Below are 19975 nucleotides of genomic sequence, written 5' to 3'. Positions count from 1 at the left end.
CCATTATGTGGGCAGACCACATTTGTATACTCATTCATCTGTTTACAGACTCTTGGATTATTTCCACCTCTCGGCTGTTGTAGATGAGTAACACTTCGTGTTATGAGCATTGGCGTACGAGTATCTGAGTCCGTTTCCAATTCTTTTGAGTTATACCTAGGAGTGGAATTACTGGCTCACATGGTAATTCTACGTTGAACTTTCTGAGGAACATATAAGGGCCCCCGGATGTTCTGGGTTCAACACATCCTTCTAGAAGTCTAGCAGTGGGCCTGCTCCCCCGGCCCCAGATTCAGTCCTGGCCCAGTGCAGGGCCCACCTCTCTCCCTGCTCCATCTCACCTCTGCTGTTGGCCCAGAAGCTTCCAGCCCAGTGCGTCCACCTCATCCCTTGGCTTGGCGAGGTTCAGATGCTCAGGGGCCTCCCTGCCCCACTACTTCCTTCCATGTAGCCTTCATTCCTTCTGCCTAAACCTGTGTGGCCAGTCTTCCGCTGGACTAGGCCAGTTAAGCAAACACTCACCTAGGTGTTGCTGTGAAGGTATTTGGTCCGTGTGCTTCACGTCTACGATCAGGTGACTTCAAATAAAAGTTTACTCTCAATAATGTGGGTGGGCATCCTCCACTCAGTTGAGGCCAGGAGAGAAAACCTGAGGTTTCCCTGAGGGATAAGGAAATCTGGCAAGGGTACCCTAGGGGGTACCCCACAATTATGCCAGTGGATCATAAGACGGCATACCTGTCTCCTCCTGGTCAAGCTTCCCTGATAGAGGGGCCCCTGCCTCAAGGTGTCCAGCCTGCTTTCAGGAGCCAGGCGTTGCCCCCTCCCTCCAGCAGGGAGCAGAGGGTGGTCCCTTCCGGGCCACCAGGACTTGGCCAGGACAGCGCAGGCTCACAGGGCTGGTCAGGAAGAAAGGATGCCCAGAGGCCAGAGCGCACGTGCGGTTTAATCGTGGGGAGGCTCCAGAGGAGACAACATTTCTACCAGGTTGGTGTAAAAATGAAACAGTATCCAGACATGGTTCTTTACACAGACAATTACAGTAAATTTCAAAATCCAAGCAGCAGTTTGAATGTTGTTTCTTGAAAAATGAACACAGACGAACAGGGTGGGTGCCCAGTGCCCGGGGCTGCTCCGCTCCACTGCCGGCATCATGGGGCCCCGGCCTGGCTACCGTGCGCCGGCCTCACAGGTGGACCAACCGGCGTCTCCCTGGCGACCCAATAAATAGGAGAATCCAAACGGAGAAACGACAAATGGACCCGCGTGGCAGAGCCCGCGCGATTCAGGAAGCTTGGCCTGGCTGGCGGCTCGGCCGACTCTTCACAGACTGGGCAGGTCTCCGAGTTGGCGGCGCGGGTCCCAGCCCCGCGCCCGGGGCAGCCGGGATGGGGGTGGGAGCGGGGAGGGCGCTGGTCCTACTGGTGGCTGCACGTGGGGTGCGGGGCCGACGGGGTGGGCCCCACATGCAGGAGCCTCCGGCCTAGCCCTCCCGCACGCTGACCCGGGGCTCGGCCAGGGAGCTGTGGATGATGCTGAGGATGGATTCCAGCCCGCTGCCCTCCAGCAGCGTGCGGTGGTCACCCTCGATGACGTGCACGGACACCTTGCCGTCGCACACCTGGGACAGGTTGTAGTCGGCGCCCAGGTCCTCGCCGTAGGTGCCGCCTGTCTTGGCGCGCAGCAGTGTCACGTTGCCATGGTAGGTGGCCTGCGGCGTGTACTTCTCGGCCGCCCGCAGCTTCTGGTAGAAGGAGCGCGCCGCGAAGCGGACGGCATGGCGGTCCAGGCCCGCATGGCTCTGTGCGATCAGCTCCACGGCGGCTGCCACGCGCTCCTCCAGGCCCTCGAGGGGCAGTAGCGCCTCCAGCACCTGGAGGACAGACAGGACGATGAGTGGCGCCAGGCACGTGAATGGGGGCAGGGGTGTCGGGAGGCCTCTGGCCGCGCGGTATCTGCAGACTCACCCTGCCGTGCTCCGCGTCAGTGAACTGCTGTACGAAGAAGCACATGGCCTCGGCCTCGGCCTCGGCCTCGCAGCCAGGGGTCATCTTGGCACGGTAGCTCTGCAAAGGGAGGAGGGGCTGCTGCAGTGGCGGCACAAGGGGCTGGGACTCCAGACCCGGCCCCAGGGGCGCCGTTGCCATCCTCACCTGCGTGTAGGCCAACACGTAGGTGTGCGAGCCATCGAACAGGAAGAGGCTATTGTTCGTGGGGCCGGCGCTCTGCTGTGCCTGCAGCTGTGAGCACATCTCAAAGGCCACGCAGGCCCCATAGGAGTAGCCAGCGATGCGGTAGGGCCCCTCTGGCTGCACCTGCCTGATGCACTCGATGTAGTAGGCGGCCAGGCTCTGGATGCTGTCCAGGGGCGCAGCTGCAGGGACAGCGTGAGGCTTAGCCCTTGTCTGGACGTGCACGTCACCCCCAACCCACTGGGGGACGGAGGAGGCCCGCTGTGGGGACAGCTCCGCAGGACCCTGACATACCTCCCGTGCACTGCAGGCCGTAGGTGGGAATGCTGAGCTTGGCAGCCAGGCTGTGGAACACCGTGATGGAGCCCTCGATGGGGTGCACCAGGAATAGGGGCCGCTCGGAGCTCTGCACAGAGTTGAGTGGAGCCAAGGTCGGGCCCTCAGGGTTCACCAGCAGGGTGCTCAGGTTCAGCTGGGCCTGCTGCCGGGCAGGGCTGTCCTCCTTGGGTGTGGGGGCCACCAGCTCTGTGAAGAGGGGCAGATGCCAGGGAGGGCCGGGGCCACATGGGGTCCCCTGCTACAATCCCCCAGCATGCACACATATACACGCACACACCTGACTAGGGCTGCTGGTGGCTAGGGTAGGAGGTGGATGGGGGCACTGGGCTCCCACTGAGGGCTCTCAGGACGGGGCCAGATGGACGAGCCCTGACCTGGGTGGGGGCAGGTGGGTCCAGGCTGCTCACAGGCCAGCAGCACTGAGAGGACCTGTGCTGTTTCGGGGATACCCCCCTCCACACCTACCATCAGCTGTGCCAGCCTGCGAGGAAAGTTCCTGCAGCTTCCGGAGCGTGAGCTGCTGGATTTCCCGCATGGACAGCACCCGGTCATGCTCTCGCTCCAGCGTCTGGCGCACCTCCACGGCCATGAGTGAGTCTAGGCCCAGGTCTGCCAGTGAGCTGTCCAAGTTGACAGTGGCCAAGTCACGGATGCCTGGGGAGAGGCGCTCAGTTGGCAATGGGGGATGGGCCTTGGTGGGTACTGTATCCTGACGGCTGGGTCTTCCCCAACCATCATCACTATGGTCATGGCACACAGCACCCACCCAGCTCTGCACAGACCACCTGTGTCTCTCCCTCCATGAGCAAGCCGGCATGCCCCCTTCTGCAGCCAGGGAGACCAGACTCAGGGGAGCTGAGTGTCTGCCAGTTGGGGGGTGCAGGGTGCTCCCTCACCCAGGATGTGAGCCACAGCCTTCACCAGGTCTTGCTGGCTGCTGCCGTCACCATGGGCTGCGGCCTTCTTCTCCGCCAGCACAAAGCTGCTCAGGACGGGGTGGGGCTGGTTCAGGAAGAGGTCCAGCACCTCCATGCAGGAGATGATGCGTTGGGGCAGCGTCCCGCCAATGACTATGTCGTTGGTACCCATGGTCTCCAGCACGACGCCCACATCGCCAATTGCACCCCACTGCACGGCGAGGCCTGCGGGTGAGGGAGGGTGGGGGGCTGGGGTGAGAAGGGGCACAAGTGAGGGTGGCACCGCAGGAGTGGAGGAGGAGGGGCGGGCGGACCCACCTGGGAGGCCGTCATGCCGGCGCTTCTCACATATGCGCTCCATGGCGGAGTTGGCGAACCCGTAGTTGGTCTGGCTGGCGTTGCCACGCCCGCAGCTCACCGAGGAGAAGACCACGAAGTAGTCCAGCTCGGGGCATGCCTCCCGGGTCACCCTGTGGGTTCTTGAGTCACCCCCAGCCGGCCTCCCCAGCCCACCGGCCGACATGCCCAGGATCCCTGGCTCGCCTGCCAAACCGCCTCCACTGTCCCGGACCCTTGGTTCAGACCCCGGCAGAGGCCTGTGGCCTGGTCTCTGGACAGCAGTGTGAGGGTCGTGCGGGGGAGGGCTGGGAGAAGGAGAGAGAGAATGGAGTAGCCCACCTGTCCAAGTTCAGGGTGCCATTGTACTTGGGTTTGTTGACGTCCTGGAAGAACTCAGGGGTCTGGTTCTCCAGCATGGCGTCTCTCAGGACCTGGGGTGAGGGGATCTTAGCACCTGCCTTTGCCCCAGGGCTTCGGAGGGCTTGCTTGGGGCGGGGGGCTTCCCTGGGCAGCTGGCTGCAGCCCCTTTAGAGCCGTCCTCACCATGGCCAAGTTGAAGACGCCGCCTACAGGCCCAAGCTGGGTGGCCTCAGTGATGAGGCTCCGGGCACCATCCAGCGAGCTGGCGTTGCTGGTGGACACCAGGACCTGCACACCCTGGCGTCTCCACTCACGGACCTGCCTGGCCTGGTAGCCTGCGGGACACAGATGGTGGGGATGGGCAAATCAGGGCTCTGGCCCTAGGCCCAGGCGCCCGGAGGGCAGCAGGACGGGGAGCTGACTGAGGCCTCTCCCACCGCCCCACCCTCGTGCTCCCTGGGGCCGGTCACCTGTGCGGATCCCGGAGCGGGAGGTCAGCACCAGCTTCTGGGCCCCTCGCAGCATGAGCCACTGGGACAGCTCTAGGCCGAAGCCACCCAGGCCCCCTGTGATGATGTAGGTCTTGTGGGCTGGGCAGTAGGTCTTGGACAAGGCCGCCATCAGGGTGGGCTTGGTCCCTTGCAGCACCGCCTCCTGCTCTTCCTCGCGTACCTGCAGCCCAGGTAGCACCGCTGTTCACACACTGCCGGCAGGGGCCGGAGCTGGGGGTGCCTGGGGTGCCCTACTCACCTGGAGGACCACTTTGCCGATGTGTTTGCCCTGGGCCATGTAGCGGAAGGCGTCCTCCACCTGGGTCTTGGGGAACACGGTGCACTTGAGGGGCTGCACCACACCGTCCCGGATGCCCGCCTGCAGCAGCGCCGACACCTCCTGCCAGGTGGCGCTGTCGTCATCAAAGATTGCATCCAGCAGGATCCCGTGGAAAGTCACGTTCTTCAGGAAGATGGCCATGCCTGGACAGGTGGGCAGGTGGCGGCCTCACTACTCAGCTGACAGCCCACCCTGTGGACCCCTGCCCTGCCCAACAGCCTCCTGCCCACCCGGCCTGCTGCCCAGCCTCACCCAGGGGATGGTTGTTGGAAAGGTCAAATTTGCCAATTTCCAGGAATCGACCATGCTGGGCCAGGCACCGTACGCTGGCCTGCAGCTTCTCTTCCGCCAGGGAATTCAGGACGAGGTCAACACCTTGGGGTGGGGGGGCAAGAGGGGTCCTCACAGTCAAGACCACTGCCCAGCCAACGTGGCACAAGTCCAGAAGGCCAGACCCTGTCCCCGCCTGGGCCGGTGTCTCCTCCAGCTTGGCCGGAGGGGGGGGATGGGAGGAAGAGGGGGCTGAGAATATGGGTGGGTGGCGGTTGGCTAGTGATGGGAGCCACTCACCCTTCCCGGCCGTGTGCCAAAGCACGTGCTGCTCGAAGGACGTGTCCCGGGAGTTGGCAAAGCTGGCTTCGTTGAGCTGTGGGAACCTGGCCTGGAGGTATGCCCGCTTTTCAGCTGACCCTGGTGGGGAGAGATGCTGCTGGTAAGTCTGGGCTTCAGGCGTTGGAGGGGCAGTCCTGGGCTCTGGGAAGGGCTGTAGGCTTACCCACAGTGGTGAAGACGCGGCAGCCCAGGCTGAGAGCGATGGCGATGGCGGCCTGACCCACACCGCCCGAGCCCGAGTGGATGAGCACTGTCTCCCCAGGCTGCGTGCGTCCGCGTACTACCAACGCGTAATAGGCTGTGGCATAGACGACGGGCACTGAAGCTGCCTCCTCCAGGGTCCTATGGGCACAGCGCAGGGGTCAGCTCTGGCCTGATCCCTGGCCACATCCATGTTGGGCCCCAGGTCACAGCCCTGACCGACTCACCAGTTGGAAGGCACGTCCCACAGGAAGTCTTGAGACACCAGAATGGAGGTGGCCAGGCCTTCGGCGGGCACCAGCCCCATCACACGCTTGCCTCTGGCATCTCGGCCGGAGAACTCCATGCCCAGCATGCAGTCTCGAGCGACCCATTTTCCTGGGGGCAGATGGTGGGTGAGCCCCTTACCTCCCCAGGAGGACCCCAGTGTGTGAGCTTGGGCTCGAGGAGCCTCCCAGGTTCCTGAGCATTGTGGGGTGAGGACCCCCCTCTTCCCAGGTCCTGGCCCCAAGGGTCTTTGTTCTGGTCCCCCCACCGTGTGCTGCCTGTACCTGGGATGGCGTCAGGGGACAGCTTGCCCGTGGCCAGCATGATGTCTCGGAAGTTGAGGGAGGCATAATAGATGGTGCAGAGCTGGACTCCAGGGCCAGTGGGCTGGGCGTGGCGCAGAGGAGAGCAGACCCAGCGGATGGAGGAGAGGTCCCCTCGGGTGAGAATGTTTATGAAGGCATGCTCTGTCTGCTCCTCTGGCCGGTCTGTGGGTGACAGAAAGTGGAGCTGCCACAGGGTCACACGCAGCCCTGGGCTGGGCAGGGCTTCCAGCCAGGGTCCCCCTGCCCTCTCCTTCTCAGCCCACCCAGCTGCGAGGTGAGGAGACTGGGGGGGCAGGGTGGCACATTGGGCGCTCACCCTTTTCCAGTGGGAAGTGGCGGAACGCCCCCCAGGCCCCGTCCCGGTAGACGTTCATCACCAGGTCCCCCTGTAGCACCTTCTGCAGCTCCAAGGAGTTTGGGTCCATCTCAGGGGTGGGGGACGTGCTACTGAGGTTGGACACCAGGACGCACCTATGGGCAGCCAGACAGGTGAGGGGAAGCTGGGGGGGGGGGTTGGAGGGGAGGAGCAAGGGGCATGCAGCTCAGTGGGCATCTCACCGAATCCGGTGCCCGCCGGGCTCTTTTCGGAGACAGTTCACCATGCCCACGACACCTGAGGTGCTGCAGCCGACGGCCATGAGCCACACGGGCCGGGACGAGGAGTCAGCCAGGATGTTCTGTAGAACGAGGGAGGGGTTGGCTTCTGGGGGCTCCCCAGGCCCCAGCGTTGGAGCTGCATTAGCCAGGCCTGGCCAGGGCTGGGAGGGACTGACCTTCAGTGAGTCGACCCATCTGAAGCTGGCGTCCTCCACGGACAGGAAGACTGGGCTATCCTGCGGGGCTGGCCGGCGGCACAGGAAGAGCACAGAGCCGTAGAAGGACCTCTTCAGGGCCACCAGGTGCAGGGATGCCCCGGTAAATAGGCTCTCCCACTCGTCCTGTGCGTTGGGGGGTCAGTGCTCGGCAGCCTCCTGGCCCCTCCCCATCCCGGCCCCTCCCCATCCCGGCCCCGCCCCGCACCTGGCTCAGGAGGTGCTGCCCCCCTTGATGTGACTCAGAGCAGGTGAGAAAGGCGACAGTCTCCCCCAGGGAGTAACCTCCGAGCAGCGTGTGCAGCAGCAGGAAGCCTCCCTCCTTCAGGGTAGCCGCCATGTTGCCAACGGCCGTGGCCGGGTCACCAAGGGTGGCCAGGGCACAGTTGCACACCAGGAGGTCAGCCCTGCTCAGGCTGCTGGGGGCCGGGTCCACAGGGTCCCACTGGCCTTGGGTCAGGTCGAGCTGCTGCAGCTTGGCTTGGGCCGCCTCCAGGGCCTGGGGGTGGCGGTCAGTGGCTATGTAGTCCAGCTGCATCAGGGGCTGGGTGTTAAGCAGCGCCGGGATGCGGGAATAGAGTCGGCCGTCACCAGCCAGCACCTGGGGTGGAAGAGCTCCTTGGATCAGCTGCCGCGGGGCAGGCGCACCCACCCCCTCAGCTGGGTGTCTCCCAGAAAGGCCCACCCACCAACTCCGCTGAGGCCACGGGCCAGCGCTGCCCTGTCCACAGCACCCGCAGAGCCCACCTCCAGCCCCTTCTCTGTGCTCCTTCCCCTTCAGTGTGTGGGCGGCCTCGCTTCAGAGGGGCCCCGGCCCTCCTGGTGTTCGGGGCTGCCTGCGTCTGGGTCCACAGTGCTTGCCTCTGCGCCCAGCACCCACCTCCACCACCTTCATTCTGAGGCTGGCCGTGTTCTCCAGGGCGGTGTCCACGCACGCCTTCAGTGCTGGGGAGTCGAGGAGGCCGCTGAGCAGGGGGTCGTCACACAGCAGGGGCCGCTCCTGGGCCAGGACCTGGCCCAGTTCCTGCTGTAGGTTCCCATTGAGTTGCAGTTGGCAGGCAGCGGCCAGCAGCCGAGGCAGGCCCTGCTGCGGGGCCTCCCGGGGAGCCTGGGCACTGTCCAGCCCGGGCACCACCATCTTCAACCCCTGCTGGGCCACCTTCGTCTGCAGTGCCTGTGCCAGCCCTGGGGAGGAGAGAGATGGGTGCTAGGGAAGAGCCTCAGCTGGGCTGGGGTTCCTGAAGGTCCCCCAGCAACTGGTGTCTGCCTGGAGCAGGGACTCAGAGGTAAGCAGGACCCACCGCCCGGCTCTGCCCACTGACAGCAAATAGAAGGACGGAGTGGGCAGTCCAGTCCTCCAGGGCTAGAAACTGGCATCAACCATCTGGACCACTGGGCGGGTGAAGGGCTGCTCTGCCTCCCACCCAGGTGTGAGCCCTACAGAGGGTGGATTCTCCAGAGGGTGGGTTCAGTGCCTTGATGGCCCTGCTGCCCCTCCCCAGCTCTCCCCACCCATCAGGTTGGGTGTGAGCCCTGTGTAGGGAGCTGTCTCATGGCATTACGCCTATATGCCTGGCTAGGGGCATAGACAGAAGAGGACAAATCTGTCACCTGTGTGTGCTAGGCCTCCTCTGAAGACATCAGCTCTGGGTGGGGGGAGCCAGGCCTGGGGGCACTCACGAGGGGAAGGCAGATTTGGGCTCCACATGAAGGAGGGGCTGTGACGGGGCGATGAGGGGAGGTGATGAGCTCCCCTTTGCCAGACTGGGCACAGGAACTGGGAGCTGGACCCCGGGATGAAGGGGGTGGGCGCAGGCCTCACCCCTGCACAGCTGCAGCTCCTCCTGCAGGGCCAGGCTCCCAGCCAGGCACCCGCTCTCCACATGCGGCGTGAAGCAGAACTTCTCCAGGACGGGTGTCAGCTGCTCCTGCTGCCGCCGAGGGGCCACCGAGGCGTGGAGCCGCGAGATGTGGACGCTGCCGGCCACGATGCTGTTCAGATACCTGTTCACCACCACGTCGGCCACTGCGGGGACATGCTGGGTAAGTGCGGGCAGCACCTGGCGCAGGGACGCAAGTGTGCGGGGCCAGGGCGGGGCTACCTTGTGTCTCGCCTTGCAGCGCGTACAGCTTCTGCCGGTGGGTGGTGGGGTCGATGTGGATGGCGGTGATGCGTGTGGGCAGGCACAGGTTGCGGTGGCCCGGGACCAGGAGGGACATCTGCAGCATGGTGTCCAGGAAGGTCACCCAGTTGTCTTTCCACAGCAGCCGGCCTGTGTTACCTGGGGTGGAGGGACCATCAGTCGGCCAGGTTGGGTCTCTCCCCCAGTGGGCCCTCTCCTCCATGCGGCCCCCTCACACCCACAACTGCCCTCCCTTCACCCAGCTTGGGCATCTAACGCCGGGCAGCAGGAGTTAGCCCCAAAGCATGTTCCTGAGTATAAAGTGGGGCCCCCTTGCACCCACCTTCGAGGTTGGCCTCGAGGATGCCCTGGAAGTGGGGGCCGTAGTTGTAGCCCCGCAGCCGCAGCTCCTTGTACACGTCGCTCTGGCTCAGGTGGAACGCAGCACTGGGGTCTACAGGTGTGGGGCCCGTGCCATACTGGTTGTCAAAGAGCCTGGGATCGGGGTCCTTCCACTGGTGTATCTGCCCTGTGGGCGGGGGTGGCAGAGGGCCTGAGGGCAAGGCCGGGCTGAGCTGGCAGCCAGGGTCCACCCAGAGACCCCCACCAGGGACTCTGCAGCCTGGGCGGGTGCCCCCGCTCACCGCTCACGATCAGGTTGCCGTTCTCAGACACCTCGAAGGTGCACGAAGCCTCCAGAAGCCGCACTTCCAGGGGCACGGTCCCTGCAGGCAGCAGGGTCAGAGGTCAGCAGCAGAGGTCAGCAGGCGGCACTCCCGCCCCGCATCCCGAGCCGCCGGCCTCACCTGTCTTGGGCAGGATGGTGGCCTGGTGTAGTGTCACGTCCTCGAACACCACAGGCACCTGCTCCATGTTTTGGTCCAGGGCTCGTGCCAGTGTCTTCCAGACCAGGAATAGGTAGCCAGTGGCGGGGAAAATTACGCGGCCGTCGATGCAGTGATCCAACAGGTAGTGGTCAGGGGTCTCAGGGCTGGCATCTGTGGGGCATGGGCCTTAGTGCCAGCGAGCGGGAGGAAGGAGCCGCCCCCCGCCTGCCCACACCTCACTCACCGATCTTATAGACAGTGGCAGAGGAGCAGCTCGAGCCGCTGGGGAAGTCCTCCATGGCGGGCACATCCCAAGTCTGGCTGTGGTCCCACCTGATGTGCGGGGAAATGAGGGGGGTCCCCCGGGGGGCCGGGAACTCCACGGGTGGGAACAGACCGTTGGGGTTGATGTCAATGCTGGAGGGTGGAGAGGGGAGATGTGAGCAGCACATTTGACCCCAGGACCACCCTGGGGTGGGTACTGCCAACCATTCTCCCCTAAGACCCCAGGGATGACCGAGACGGGGTGGGGTGGGGGCTGCAGTGAGGGTGTGACAGTGGCCCAGCACCCACAGCCCCGCTTCCTGGGGACGATCTCAAGGCCAGCCTATGGCTGAGGGGCTCCCAGGGTCAAGCAGGGCGAGGGGACGCACCCCATCAGGTGGAGCCTGCCCACGTTGCCGAGGAAGAACTCCAGGTTGTCCCTGTGGTCCTTCTTCATCAGCGGGATGACGATGCAGCTGGACTTGAGGCCTCTCTTCAGGATGGCCTGAGAGGCAGAGACAGGCTGGGCCTCCCTGACTAGCTCCCACCCAACCCCACAAGGCCACACGGAGCCCAACCGCCATCCCTCCCGGACCTGACCATCCTGCCCCCCCAGCACGCACCTGCAGCAGGGCGTGGGGGGCGATCTCCAGCACCACGGCGTGCTCGGGCACGTGCCTCAGTGCCTCCTGGAACAGCACAGGGCTCACCAGGTTGTTAACGTTGTACTCAGCTGAGAACGTGCGGGCCAGGTGGCCCTGCCACTGGGCCTCGGGGATGGAGGTGCTGAGCCAGTACGCGGAGCGGGGCCGTGGCTCCCGGATCACCTGCACACACGGTCAGGCTGGGTCGGCGTGAGGGAGCTTGGGGCCGCCTGCCCGCCCGCCCTCCGGGAGGCCCCCGCCAGGCAGCCCATGGGGCAGCAACCCACCTTCTTGAGTGCCTGCAGCAGCGCAGGGGCGATGGAGTCCATGAAGTAGGAGTGGAACGCTATGCCACCTGTCCGCACCTCCTTGGCAAACACACCCTCCTGCTTCAGCTGCTGCACGAACTCGGACATTGCGGCCTGGGGTGGGGGCGGGGAGGGCGCAGGGGCGCTGGACGAGCAGTCCTAGGCCTGTGCCCCGCTTCCCATGCAGAGCTCACCCTGAGGGATAGGAGGGGACTTGGGGATGAGGCCTCGCCTCCCAGGGCCCACCTGAGGTCCGGAGATGGTCACAGAGTCCTTGGAGTTGTGGCAGGCAGGCACGATACCAGGGGGGCAGCGCCGCTTACACTCTTCCCAGGACAAGCCTGAGGGCAGAGACAGCCTCAGAAGGTGGCCACAGGGAGCCGGCACCCTCACTCAGCCCCTCCCCAGGGGGAGGAAGACGTTGCCGGGGTGGCTCTAACGACAGAGGTGGTGATGACAGCTGCACAGCGGCACCTTTACGAGGCACTTTCACCCCTGCCGTGTCTGGTTTCAGGCAGAGGTGTCGTTAATGCTACCCCAGAGGCGGGAGCCAGTTTCGGCTCAGTATTGAGGCCAAAGGCTCCTACGTCTGACCAACCACAGAGGACCTTGGCCTCACTCTCCTGCCAGTCCCTCAGGTTTTCTCGGGTGTCCTTCCGTCCCCAGCCCTGCCTGCCTGAAGTGCGAACAGGCCCACTCCTTCCCCTGCAGCCCCCAGTTAGCTCAGGCTCATGGGAAAACCATGCTGGCCTCTCCTGATGCCCATGGGCAAGTGTGCTGAGCACCAAGGCCAGCAGGCTCAGGGGGGCCATACAGGGCACACTGGAGCAGGCTGTCAGGGTCGCTCTCACCCTGAAGTGAGGAGGACGGCGGCCGGCGAGTCACCCCAGAACCCTGCCTCTGCCCAGCACCAATGTCGAAAGTGCCAGCGTAGACGTCCCCTCCCACGGAGACCCTCAGGCCCATGGGTGGAGTGGGATGGCAGAGCGCAGGGCAACACCTACCCACAGCTGCCATGGCCCCAGGCGGGATGTTGGCCTCCTTGATGCACTGGGCCCTCCAGTAGGCAGCGAGGACAGCCTCCTCCTGAGAGAGGCAGCCGTCGGCGTAGCCGCAGGCCACCTCACCCAGGGAGTGCCCGATGATGCCGTCAGGCCGCAGGCCCATGGAGGTCAGCAGGTCTATGAGGGCAATCTGGGGGAACGGGGTGCGTCACGCCAGTCCCGGGGACGCCAGGCTGACCGCCCTGCCGGCCCGCTCACCCCAGACCCCGGGGGTGCACCTGGATGGCAGTGAGGCTCACGAAGGACTGGACCGTGTCATCAAAGGTGGCCTCATCTGTGCTCAGCAACAGGTCCGACACCTGCAGTCCCAAAGGCTTCACGGCCTCGTCTGAGCGCAGGATGGAATCGCGGAAGCTGCCCAGGCGCATGAGGCTCAGCCCCATGCCGCGCCACTGTGCGCCCATCCCTGTCCCAGTGAGAGGCGTCAGGGCAGGGCTGCGCGGCCCTGCCCCCACTGCCCTCGGGGACACCCTGGGGAGCCGGGGGCTCACCGGAGCAGATGAACCAGAGTGGGCGCTTGCCAGCCGGCACCTGGTGCACCTCCTGGTTGCCGCCCTGGCCGCCCAGCACAGCGTAGCCACGGAAGGGCATGGTGGCCGTGGGGGCGGCCGCGATGTCGTTGAGCATGCTCACGAAAGCCAGGTCATGGCTGTGCCGGAGGCCCTGCTCCAGCAGGCCCTGCACCGCCTCAAGGGTGCGCCCGCTGGCCCGCAGCAGACGGGGCAGGGCAGAGTGTGGGGCAGGTGGCGGGGGCGGCTGGGCGTTGGGCCGGAGGATGACATGCACGTTGGAGCCGCCGAAGCCGAAGGAGTTGATGCCCACATTGCCCCCGAGAACGGGCAAAGGCCGGTCCACTACCTGCAGCCGCCCGTCTTGCAGCGCTGGGATCTCGGGGTTCGGGCTGTGGAAGTGCAGGTTGGGGGCCCAGACCCCGTGTTCCAGGGACAGCAGCACCTATGGGTGCCTAATGGTCAGTGGGGTGGCCAGCCCCGGGATCCCTGCCCTGCTGGTCAGGGTGGGCTTCAGGTACTTCCCTTCCTGAGGACACTCTGAGGCCACCTGCCCGCTGCAACAGACTTCCTTCCCCCCCAACCTTGCCCAGCCCCAGTGCAGTGGTCTGGTGACCGAGCCGCAGGCCCCTTCCCCTCTCGGCCTTGGGCCTCATCTAGGGTCCCTGCCACCTCCGGACTAATGGCCATGGGGCTAGACACAAAGGTCCCTCAGCCAGACTCCACCCCAGGTCCCGATCTAAGAGCTGCAGACGGGTGGCTACAGTGGCCCAGGAAGCCCAGAGCACCAGGGAGCCTGAGCAGGGCTGACCTGGATGCTCTGGGCTACCAACTGGTCAGCAGGCCACGGGGAAGGGCAGCCCTGGACAGGTGGGGCCGCCCTGCTGCTTCCACCCTCTGGCTTGGTCTCTTGTGGAGCAGTGCCGGGCAAGATGTCTGGCCCAGTGGACCAGGGCAGGGAATGGCTACATGCTGGCACCCTGCTGTCTGGGTCTCAGTGGCCCACACCCCCCAGCACAGCCTGTGGGGATCCTCCCCCGACCGGGCAGCAGGAAGCTGAGGAGGCAGGGGCAGGATGGCCCCAGACCGCCCGCCTACCTTGATCAGTGCTGCGAGCCCCGAGGCGGGCTCCGCGTGCCCCATGTTTGACTTGGTGGACCCGATCAGCAGGGGGTCCTGGCGGGTGGCACACAGGGCCCGCATGATGCTATTCAGCTCCTGGGGGTCGCCCACCTGTGGGGGACTCAGGGAGGTCAGGACTCCACCCCGGCACCTCTCCGGCATGGGGTGTGGGGTGTGCACACGGCCAGGCAGGGCTCTCACCTTGGTGCCAGTGCCATGGGCTTCGATATACTCCAGGGACTCGGGGGTCAGCCCGGCCGACTCGTACAGGGAGCGGATGAGCTGCTCCTGCACCTCTCCAGAGGGGAAGGTGACGCCTGTGGGCGGGGCCAGGCCTCAGCACACCACCAATCACCTAACCGCCTGCAGCCCCACCCTCACCCTGCCCGGGATGCTCCCACCTTGCTCTTTGAAGCCATCAGTGTTGGTGCCGGCATTGAGGATGGTGGCATACACCCGTCGGGCCAGGGACTTCTTGGTCAGCAAGACGGCCACCACAGCCTCTGCACGGCAGTAGCCGTCCCCTGGGGGCAGAGGGCACCTCAGGCCTAGGAGCTCAGGGCAGAGCTCAGGGGCTGGTGTAGGGTGAAACGGGGGCGGGGTTGCTATCCTGTGCTCCCACGCCCTCCGCCCTCACCTGCTGCATCGAAGGACTTGCAGGAGCCCTCAGGGCTGAGCATGCCCAACTTCATGAACTGCACCGAGGTGTTGGGCTTCAGCAGGATGTTGATGCCACCCACAACGGCCGCGGGGCACTCCCCACTGCGGATGGCCTGGTAGGCGCTCTGCAGGGCCAGCAGGCTGGAGGAGCAGGCTGTGTCCAGGGCAACGCTGGGCCCTGCAGGCAAGGGCACAATGCAGCTGTGGGACTCCCCCAACCTTGGGGCCCTGGCAGCTTTAGCAGGTGCCCTCCATGTGGAGCCTATGATACCAGGACCTCACCCCTGCAGGCCCTCCTCGGAGGGGGGAGGTCAGAGTCTGGAAGGGTCTCAGCTGCCGTCCGGCCCCACCCTGCCCCAGTCCGAGGCCCAGAGGAGCTGTGTGTGCACCCACCTTTGAAGTCGAAGAAGAAGGAGAGGCGGTTGGCCATCATGGCGCGCTGGCAGCCCACCATACTGTAGCCCATGAGGGTCTCAGGGTCTCGACTCAGAGCCTCTGAGGCCTCAGAGCTGCTCACACCCACCCAGACACCGGTGTTCGTCCCACGAAGGGAAGCTGGGTTGATGCCTGTAGGAGACAGAGGTCAGCCCTAGCTGCTGTGACATGCCCAGCCCACCACCCAGCTCTCGCCTCTCAGCCTCCCTGGCTTGGGTGAGAGGAGGCTCCATCTCAGCCTGGCTCTGGAAGGGACGAGGTGGGCCAGGGAAGAGAGAGCAGAGCCACAGTGGGGCGGCCAGCCCAGGTAGGGCTGAGAACGGATAACCAGGTCACAAGGAACCAGGGCCCAGGCACGGGCGGGGTGCCAGGTGGGGCTCCAGGCTTTGGGTCAGGCAGCGGCCAGAGACAGCCGGAGGTGGGGACAGAGGGCAGCATTGTCCCTAGGCTACTCCCCTGGCCCCTGGTGTTGCTGGCAGGGTCTGGTGAGCCCTGAGGGCGGCCTGCCCTGGGCGGGCCAAGATAAGAAGACAGAGAGAGACAAAAGCCGAGTGTCCAGGCTTGGGAAGGAGGGAGGGACACTGGCCGGCCCCTGGGGAGCCGCATCCAAGGTCTCCGGGTGGGGCCTGGGCAGTGGAAAGGTCTCCACTTTCCCCTACCAGGGTCCTCTCCCCTCCCCTCCACTTCACCCCGGGCAGCATGTGTCCATAACCCCATCACGCTCAGTGTCAACCCCAGAGACTACTTAGCATCTGCTGCAGGACAAGAAACTGCAAGGCCAGGATACCCACTCTGTCAACCACAGGTGGGAGTAGGCAGGCCCCAGGTTCCCCCTCAGAGCTGAGCTCTCACTGCTCACCTACTGAGGGGCCTCACCCACATGTCAGCCTGCCCTCTCCCACCTGGCAGGACTTCTACGTCCCTGGTGTCCCTGGGACAAGTCTGTGCCCTGGGACAAGGGGCAGCTGGCTTCGAGGCACTTGTCCAAAGCCAGACTTAAGCCGGCAGAGAAGAGTGTGGAGGGTAACAGTCGTGGGGCCAGGTCTCGCCTCCTACTCTGCCTGGCACCCTCCCTCGCCCCCAGGATCAGCCATGCAATGGGGAGTGAGGAAACTGGGGCATCAGGACATGCCTAGGACACCTCTGGTGTGCAGCTGTGAAATGTGACCTGCCCAAGGCCCATGCCTCCCCAGCCCACTGGCCCCGGCCCAGGACTCCGCTCCCTCAACAGCTCCTATGTTTTGGATGTTTTGTCATGAACACATGTTGCTCTTAGAAGCAAAATGGAGGAACGCTTTCAAGAGGGGCGGCAGGAACCTCAGGGATGGGCCCCCAGAAGTCCCAGGTTGGCTGTCAGCCTCCTGATGACCCACCTCCGTCCACAATGGCCTCATAGGTGACCTCCAGAAGCAAGCGCAGCTGGGGATCCATTGTGTTTGCCTGCTTGGGGTGGACCCCGAAGAACGAGGCGTCAAACCGGGACAGGTCCTTCAGCTTGCCTAACCGCCGGGGCAGGCCATACAGTCCTGTGGAACACACGCAGGTGGAGGGGCCAGCCACGGAACCTCACGGCCCCGAGTGACTGACAGTGGCGTCCCTGTGGCAACAGGGAGCCAAGGCTCCCCGGGATGGGTGGGCCCACTTCTGAGAGGGGGCCCTAGGGGGAGGCTCACGGGTGGTGTCCCAGAGCACAGCACGGTGGGGGGAGGGCCCCCTCCTCCCACCCACCACTGTCCTGTCCTGGCTAGAGACCCCCTGCCTGGCCTGACACTGGCCCCAGAGGCTGAGGCCAGGCCAGGCTCCGCCACACTGACTCACATCCCGTAGATCAGGAAGAGCCGCTCTGCTGAAGAACCTACTGGGCGTGAGGGAGTCCAACCAGCTTCCTGGGAGAGCCTCATGTCTTATCTGACAGTTTGGGACATGTGGGCCAGCAGTGGCTGGCCAGGCTCTGCAGGGACCAGGTGGTGGGCAGTGGGGCCAAAGGTGCTCACCCACCTGGCCTAGTTCTGGATCTGCCCCCTCGCAGCTTACCCAGCTCATCTGTGAAGTGGGCAAAGACCACGCCCAGGGCCAGCCCTCAGTCTCCTGCGGACTGGAGTTCAGTCCCTAGTCCACTGGCCAGAGGCCCCAGTTTCTCCTTCACCCTGAGCCTTCTCCTGGCGCCATCTCGCAGGAAGAGCCTGCAGCATGGCCTCACCTTGGGTGACCGTTGGCTCTGCAGGTGGGACGGGAGCTCAGGCCAGAGCAGGCCTGTCCTGGTAGCTTGGAGACTGTGTACCCAGCGGCAGTGAGAGGAGAACCCAGGCCCACTTACCTGCCTTCCACCGCCTGTCATCATCCGTCACCATGTCCACACCGCCAATGAGATTGGCCCAGAACTCCTCCAAGTTCTCCGACTCAGGCAGCTTCCCGGACATGCCAGCGATCACCACCTCCTCCATGGCTGCTCTCTCTGCAGGGAGGGTGGTGTGGGGGCCCGGTCACTGGTCAACCTCAGCACCCACACTGCCAGTCTGCAGCCTCACTGGAGGCCCAGCTGCTGCTCCCCCGGCCCTGGCTCCCTGACCCCCCTCCGCCATCTGGCCCACCCAAGGGTCTGAGGGCAGCAGCTCAGAAAGCCCCACAACAAAGATCCACACGGCCAGCTCCTGTGCTGTGTGCCAGCCAGACGGATGCCCTGGGGGAAGTATGTGTACGGCGGTTGGGAGGCGGGGAGTCCACTCCGGTCCAGCCTGCCTGCACCTCTCACTGGCAGTGTTGGGCTCTCTGGGCATTGGCCCTGGCCTGGGGTGACCCCAAAACGGCCCTGCTGCAGTGGTCTCAGGAGGGGGCCTCACAGTGGGAGGCAGGCAGGGCCAACCCAGAGAAGGGCCCAAACCCTTCCTAGGAAAGGGCTGCCTGGCCATCAGCCTATCAAGAGCTGGCCAAGGGAATTTAGCAGGCGAAGGAGAAGGGGCAAACGTGCGGGTGAGAAAGCGCACCCTTGCTGACCGGCCGGCTCTGCACTCAGCACCCCACGCTGTCCTCCATGCTGGGCCCAACGGCTCAGGCACTGAGAGTGCCAAGGCCTGGGGGGCTCTGGGGCAAAATTGGTCCCTGCCCCACAGTGAACAGACCCAGCCCGTATGGCTGCTCCAGCGAGCTCCAACCTGGAGAACTACTCCTAGTCAGGTGCCGGTCAAGTGCTACCCAGACCCACACACCTGCACAGGTTGAGGCCTCAGAGTCCTGCTTGCCAACCTCCACGCAGCCTGCCTGGCCACCCAGACCCAGGTTCCCAAGACGCCAACGAGGGAGCCTAGGCTACCCTGAGGCTGTGGGCTCAGGATGGGGGCTCTTGTACAGCCCTTGAGGAAGGGGGCAAGGCCAGGGTTGATCCTGCACACTTCCACCAAGGCTCCAGGGCCTCATGGCGCTAATGACTGCTGGACTCGCCAACCAGCGGCCCTCCAGCGTCTCTCTGAGCAAAGGAAAGCACAAGCAAGTGGAGAGAGCGTCTTCCTTGGGTGCCCTGATCACCCTGCTGTCCCGGCAGAGAGGGAGCCCCCTCCCCCAGCGCTAAATAAAGAGCCCTTTGCCGGCCCAGAGGCACCAGCTCCCGGGGCGGCTGCTTCTCCAGAAAGCGCCCGCTCTGTTCTCCCCCTACTTGCTATTCACGCGGAGTCCGGCGGGACTAGGCAAGGGGGTGGAGACCCCTGCAGAGCGCACTGTCTCGCTTGCGCCGCCGCGAGGCTGTACGGGGCAGGAGCCGCTCTCCCCCCAGAACTTCGGGGGCTCCAAACGGAGCCCACGTGGTGGGGAAGCCGTCCTCATCCGGCCCCGCGCCTCCTCCACCCACCACCCTCCCTTCTTCTTAGGCCCTCTGGTCGGCTGAGACTCTGCTATCCCGCACCCGGAGGTGGGGGGACGCTGCGGATGGAGGGGCTTGGCGGCCCGGCCTGAAACGAGGCCCTTGTGGGCTGCCGGAGCTAGGCGCACACCGGGCGGCTGGGGGCTCCTACAGGCCCTCGAGGGTCCGCAGCCGCCCGGCCCAGCCCAAGACCAAAATGGCTGTTCGCGGCGTTCCTGGGCGTCCGCCCCTCGCCATCCGCCCACCTGCCCCGCCGGGCCTGGGGCATGCCGCGAGGGCCTTTCGCCGCCCGGCCTCGGGCGCCCCGTGGGGCTCGAACATCCATACCGGGGGCTCGGACCCCGAGACCAGGGCAGGCTGTGCGGGGCTACCCCTCGCCACTGGCGCGCCGGACGACGCGCGCCCAAGGCCGGAAGATGCGGGCCGGCGGCGCCCCCTCGAGCCTGACCGCACCACCCCCGCCCCGGCCCCTGCCCGGCCCCAGGACTCCGGCCCCCGGCAACCAACTCCCGACCCCGGCCCGGCCTGGCCGCTCGTACCTGGTCTGGGCGCGGGCGCGGGCGCGGGCGCGGGCGGTGGCGTGGGCGGCGGAGGGAGAGCGAGGATGGAGCGCGCGGCAGAGGGGAGGCCGGGCCGCTTCCGTCTCTCTGGCTCCCTCTAGGCCCGCGCCGGCGCTATTTAACCGCTGCCGTCCCCGCGCGGACACGCCACATGGGCTGACAGCTTGGCTGCGCCGCCCAGGCCAATGAGCGTCAGGGCTGCGCCCCGGGACCAGGCGCGCCGCCGCCAGTGGGGTGATGCCGCGCGCCGCCGCCGGACGCCGGGACTCTGCGCGGGGGCGCGCCAGGGGGGCGCCGGGCTGGGGGCCCTGGGACTCGGGGGGCGCTGGGGCGGGGCGCAGCGTCACCCCCGCCCCACGACTTCCCTTCCGCGCCCCACGCATCCCGGGGCCGCCCCCACCCACGGGGCC

At 65.4% G+C, this 19975-nt stretch overlaps 1 protein-coding gene across 2 annotated transcripts; it reads right to left on the bottom strand.

The window, feature by feature from the left end:
• Positions 1–928: 928 nt before the first annotated feature.
• FASN (fatty acid synthase) lies at positions 929–19702 on the bottom strand. Of its 2 annotated transcripts, XM_060134473.1 has the most exons (42): positions 19545–19702; positions 17470–17607; positions 16526–16678; positions 15111–15284; positions 14695–14895; positions 14459–14581; positions 14259–14374; positions 14034–14168; positions 12918–13380; positions 12645–12832; positions 12367–12556; positions 11609–11703; positions 11342–11476; positions 11034–11237; positions 10800–10915; positions 10391–10563; positions 10126–10317; positions 9964–10044; positions 9663–9848; positions 9299–9478; positions 9019–9222; positions 8077–8381; positions 7405–7797; positions 7158–7322; positions 6943–7061; positions 6701–6855; positions 6343–6546; positions 6019–6169; positions 5754–5932; positions 5549–5668; positions 5231–5353; positions 4898–5121; positions 4618–4819; positions 4331–4482; positions 4127–4218; positions 3767–3918; positions 3428–3673; positions 2997–3185; positions 2487–2717; positions 2154–2374; positions 1968–2066; positions 929–1873 (listed from the first exon to the last, which is right to left on the bottom strand). In XM_060134473.1, the coding sequence occupies exons 2-42, from the start codon at positions 17594–17596 to the stop codon at positions 1484–1486; spliced, it is 7548 nt and encodes a 2515-aa protein (XP_059990456.1). In that variant the 5' UTR covers positions 17597–17607; positions 19545–19702; the 3' UTR covers positions 929–1483. The 2 variants fall into 2 exon arrangements, with proteins under 2 accessions (XP_059990456.1, XP_059990457.1); XM_060134474.1 differs by lacking the exon at positions 19545–19702 and having other exon boundaries at positions 17474–17569.
• Positions 19703–19975: the final 273 nt, after the last annotated feature.

This window comes from Lagenorhynchus albirostris, chromosome 20 (genome assembly GCF_949774975.1).
Source record: "Lagenorhynchus albirostris chromosome 20, mLagAlb1.1, whole genome shotgun sequence".
In the NCBI taxonomy this organism is placed as follows: Eukaryota; Metazoa; Chordata; class Mammalia; order Artiodactyla; family Delphinidae; genus Lagenorhynchus; species Lagenorhynchus albirostris.
Note: the sequence above shows the minus strand (reverse complement) of the source record. Positions and strands in the feature narration are given on the sequence as shown.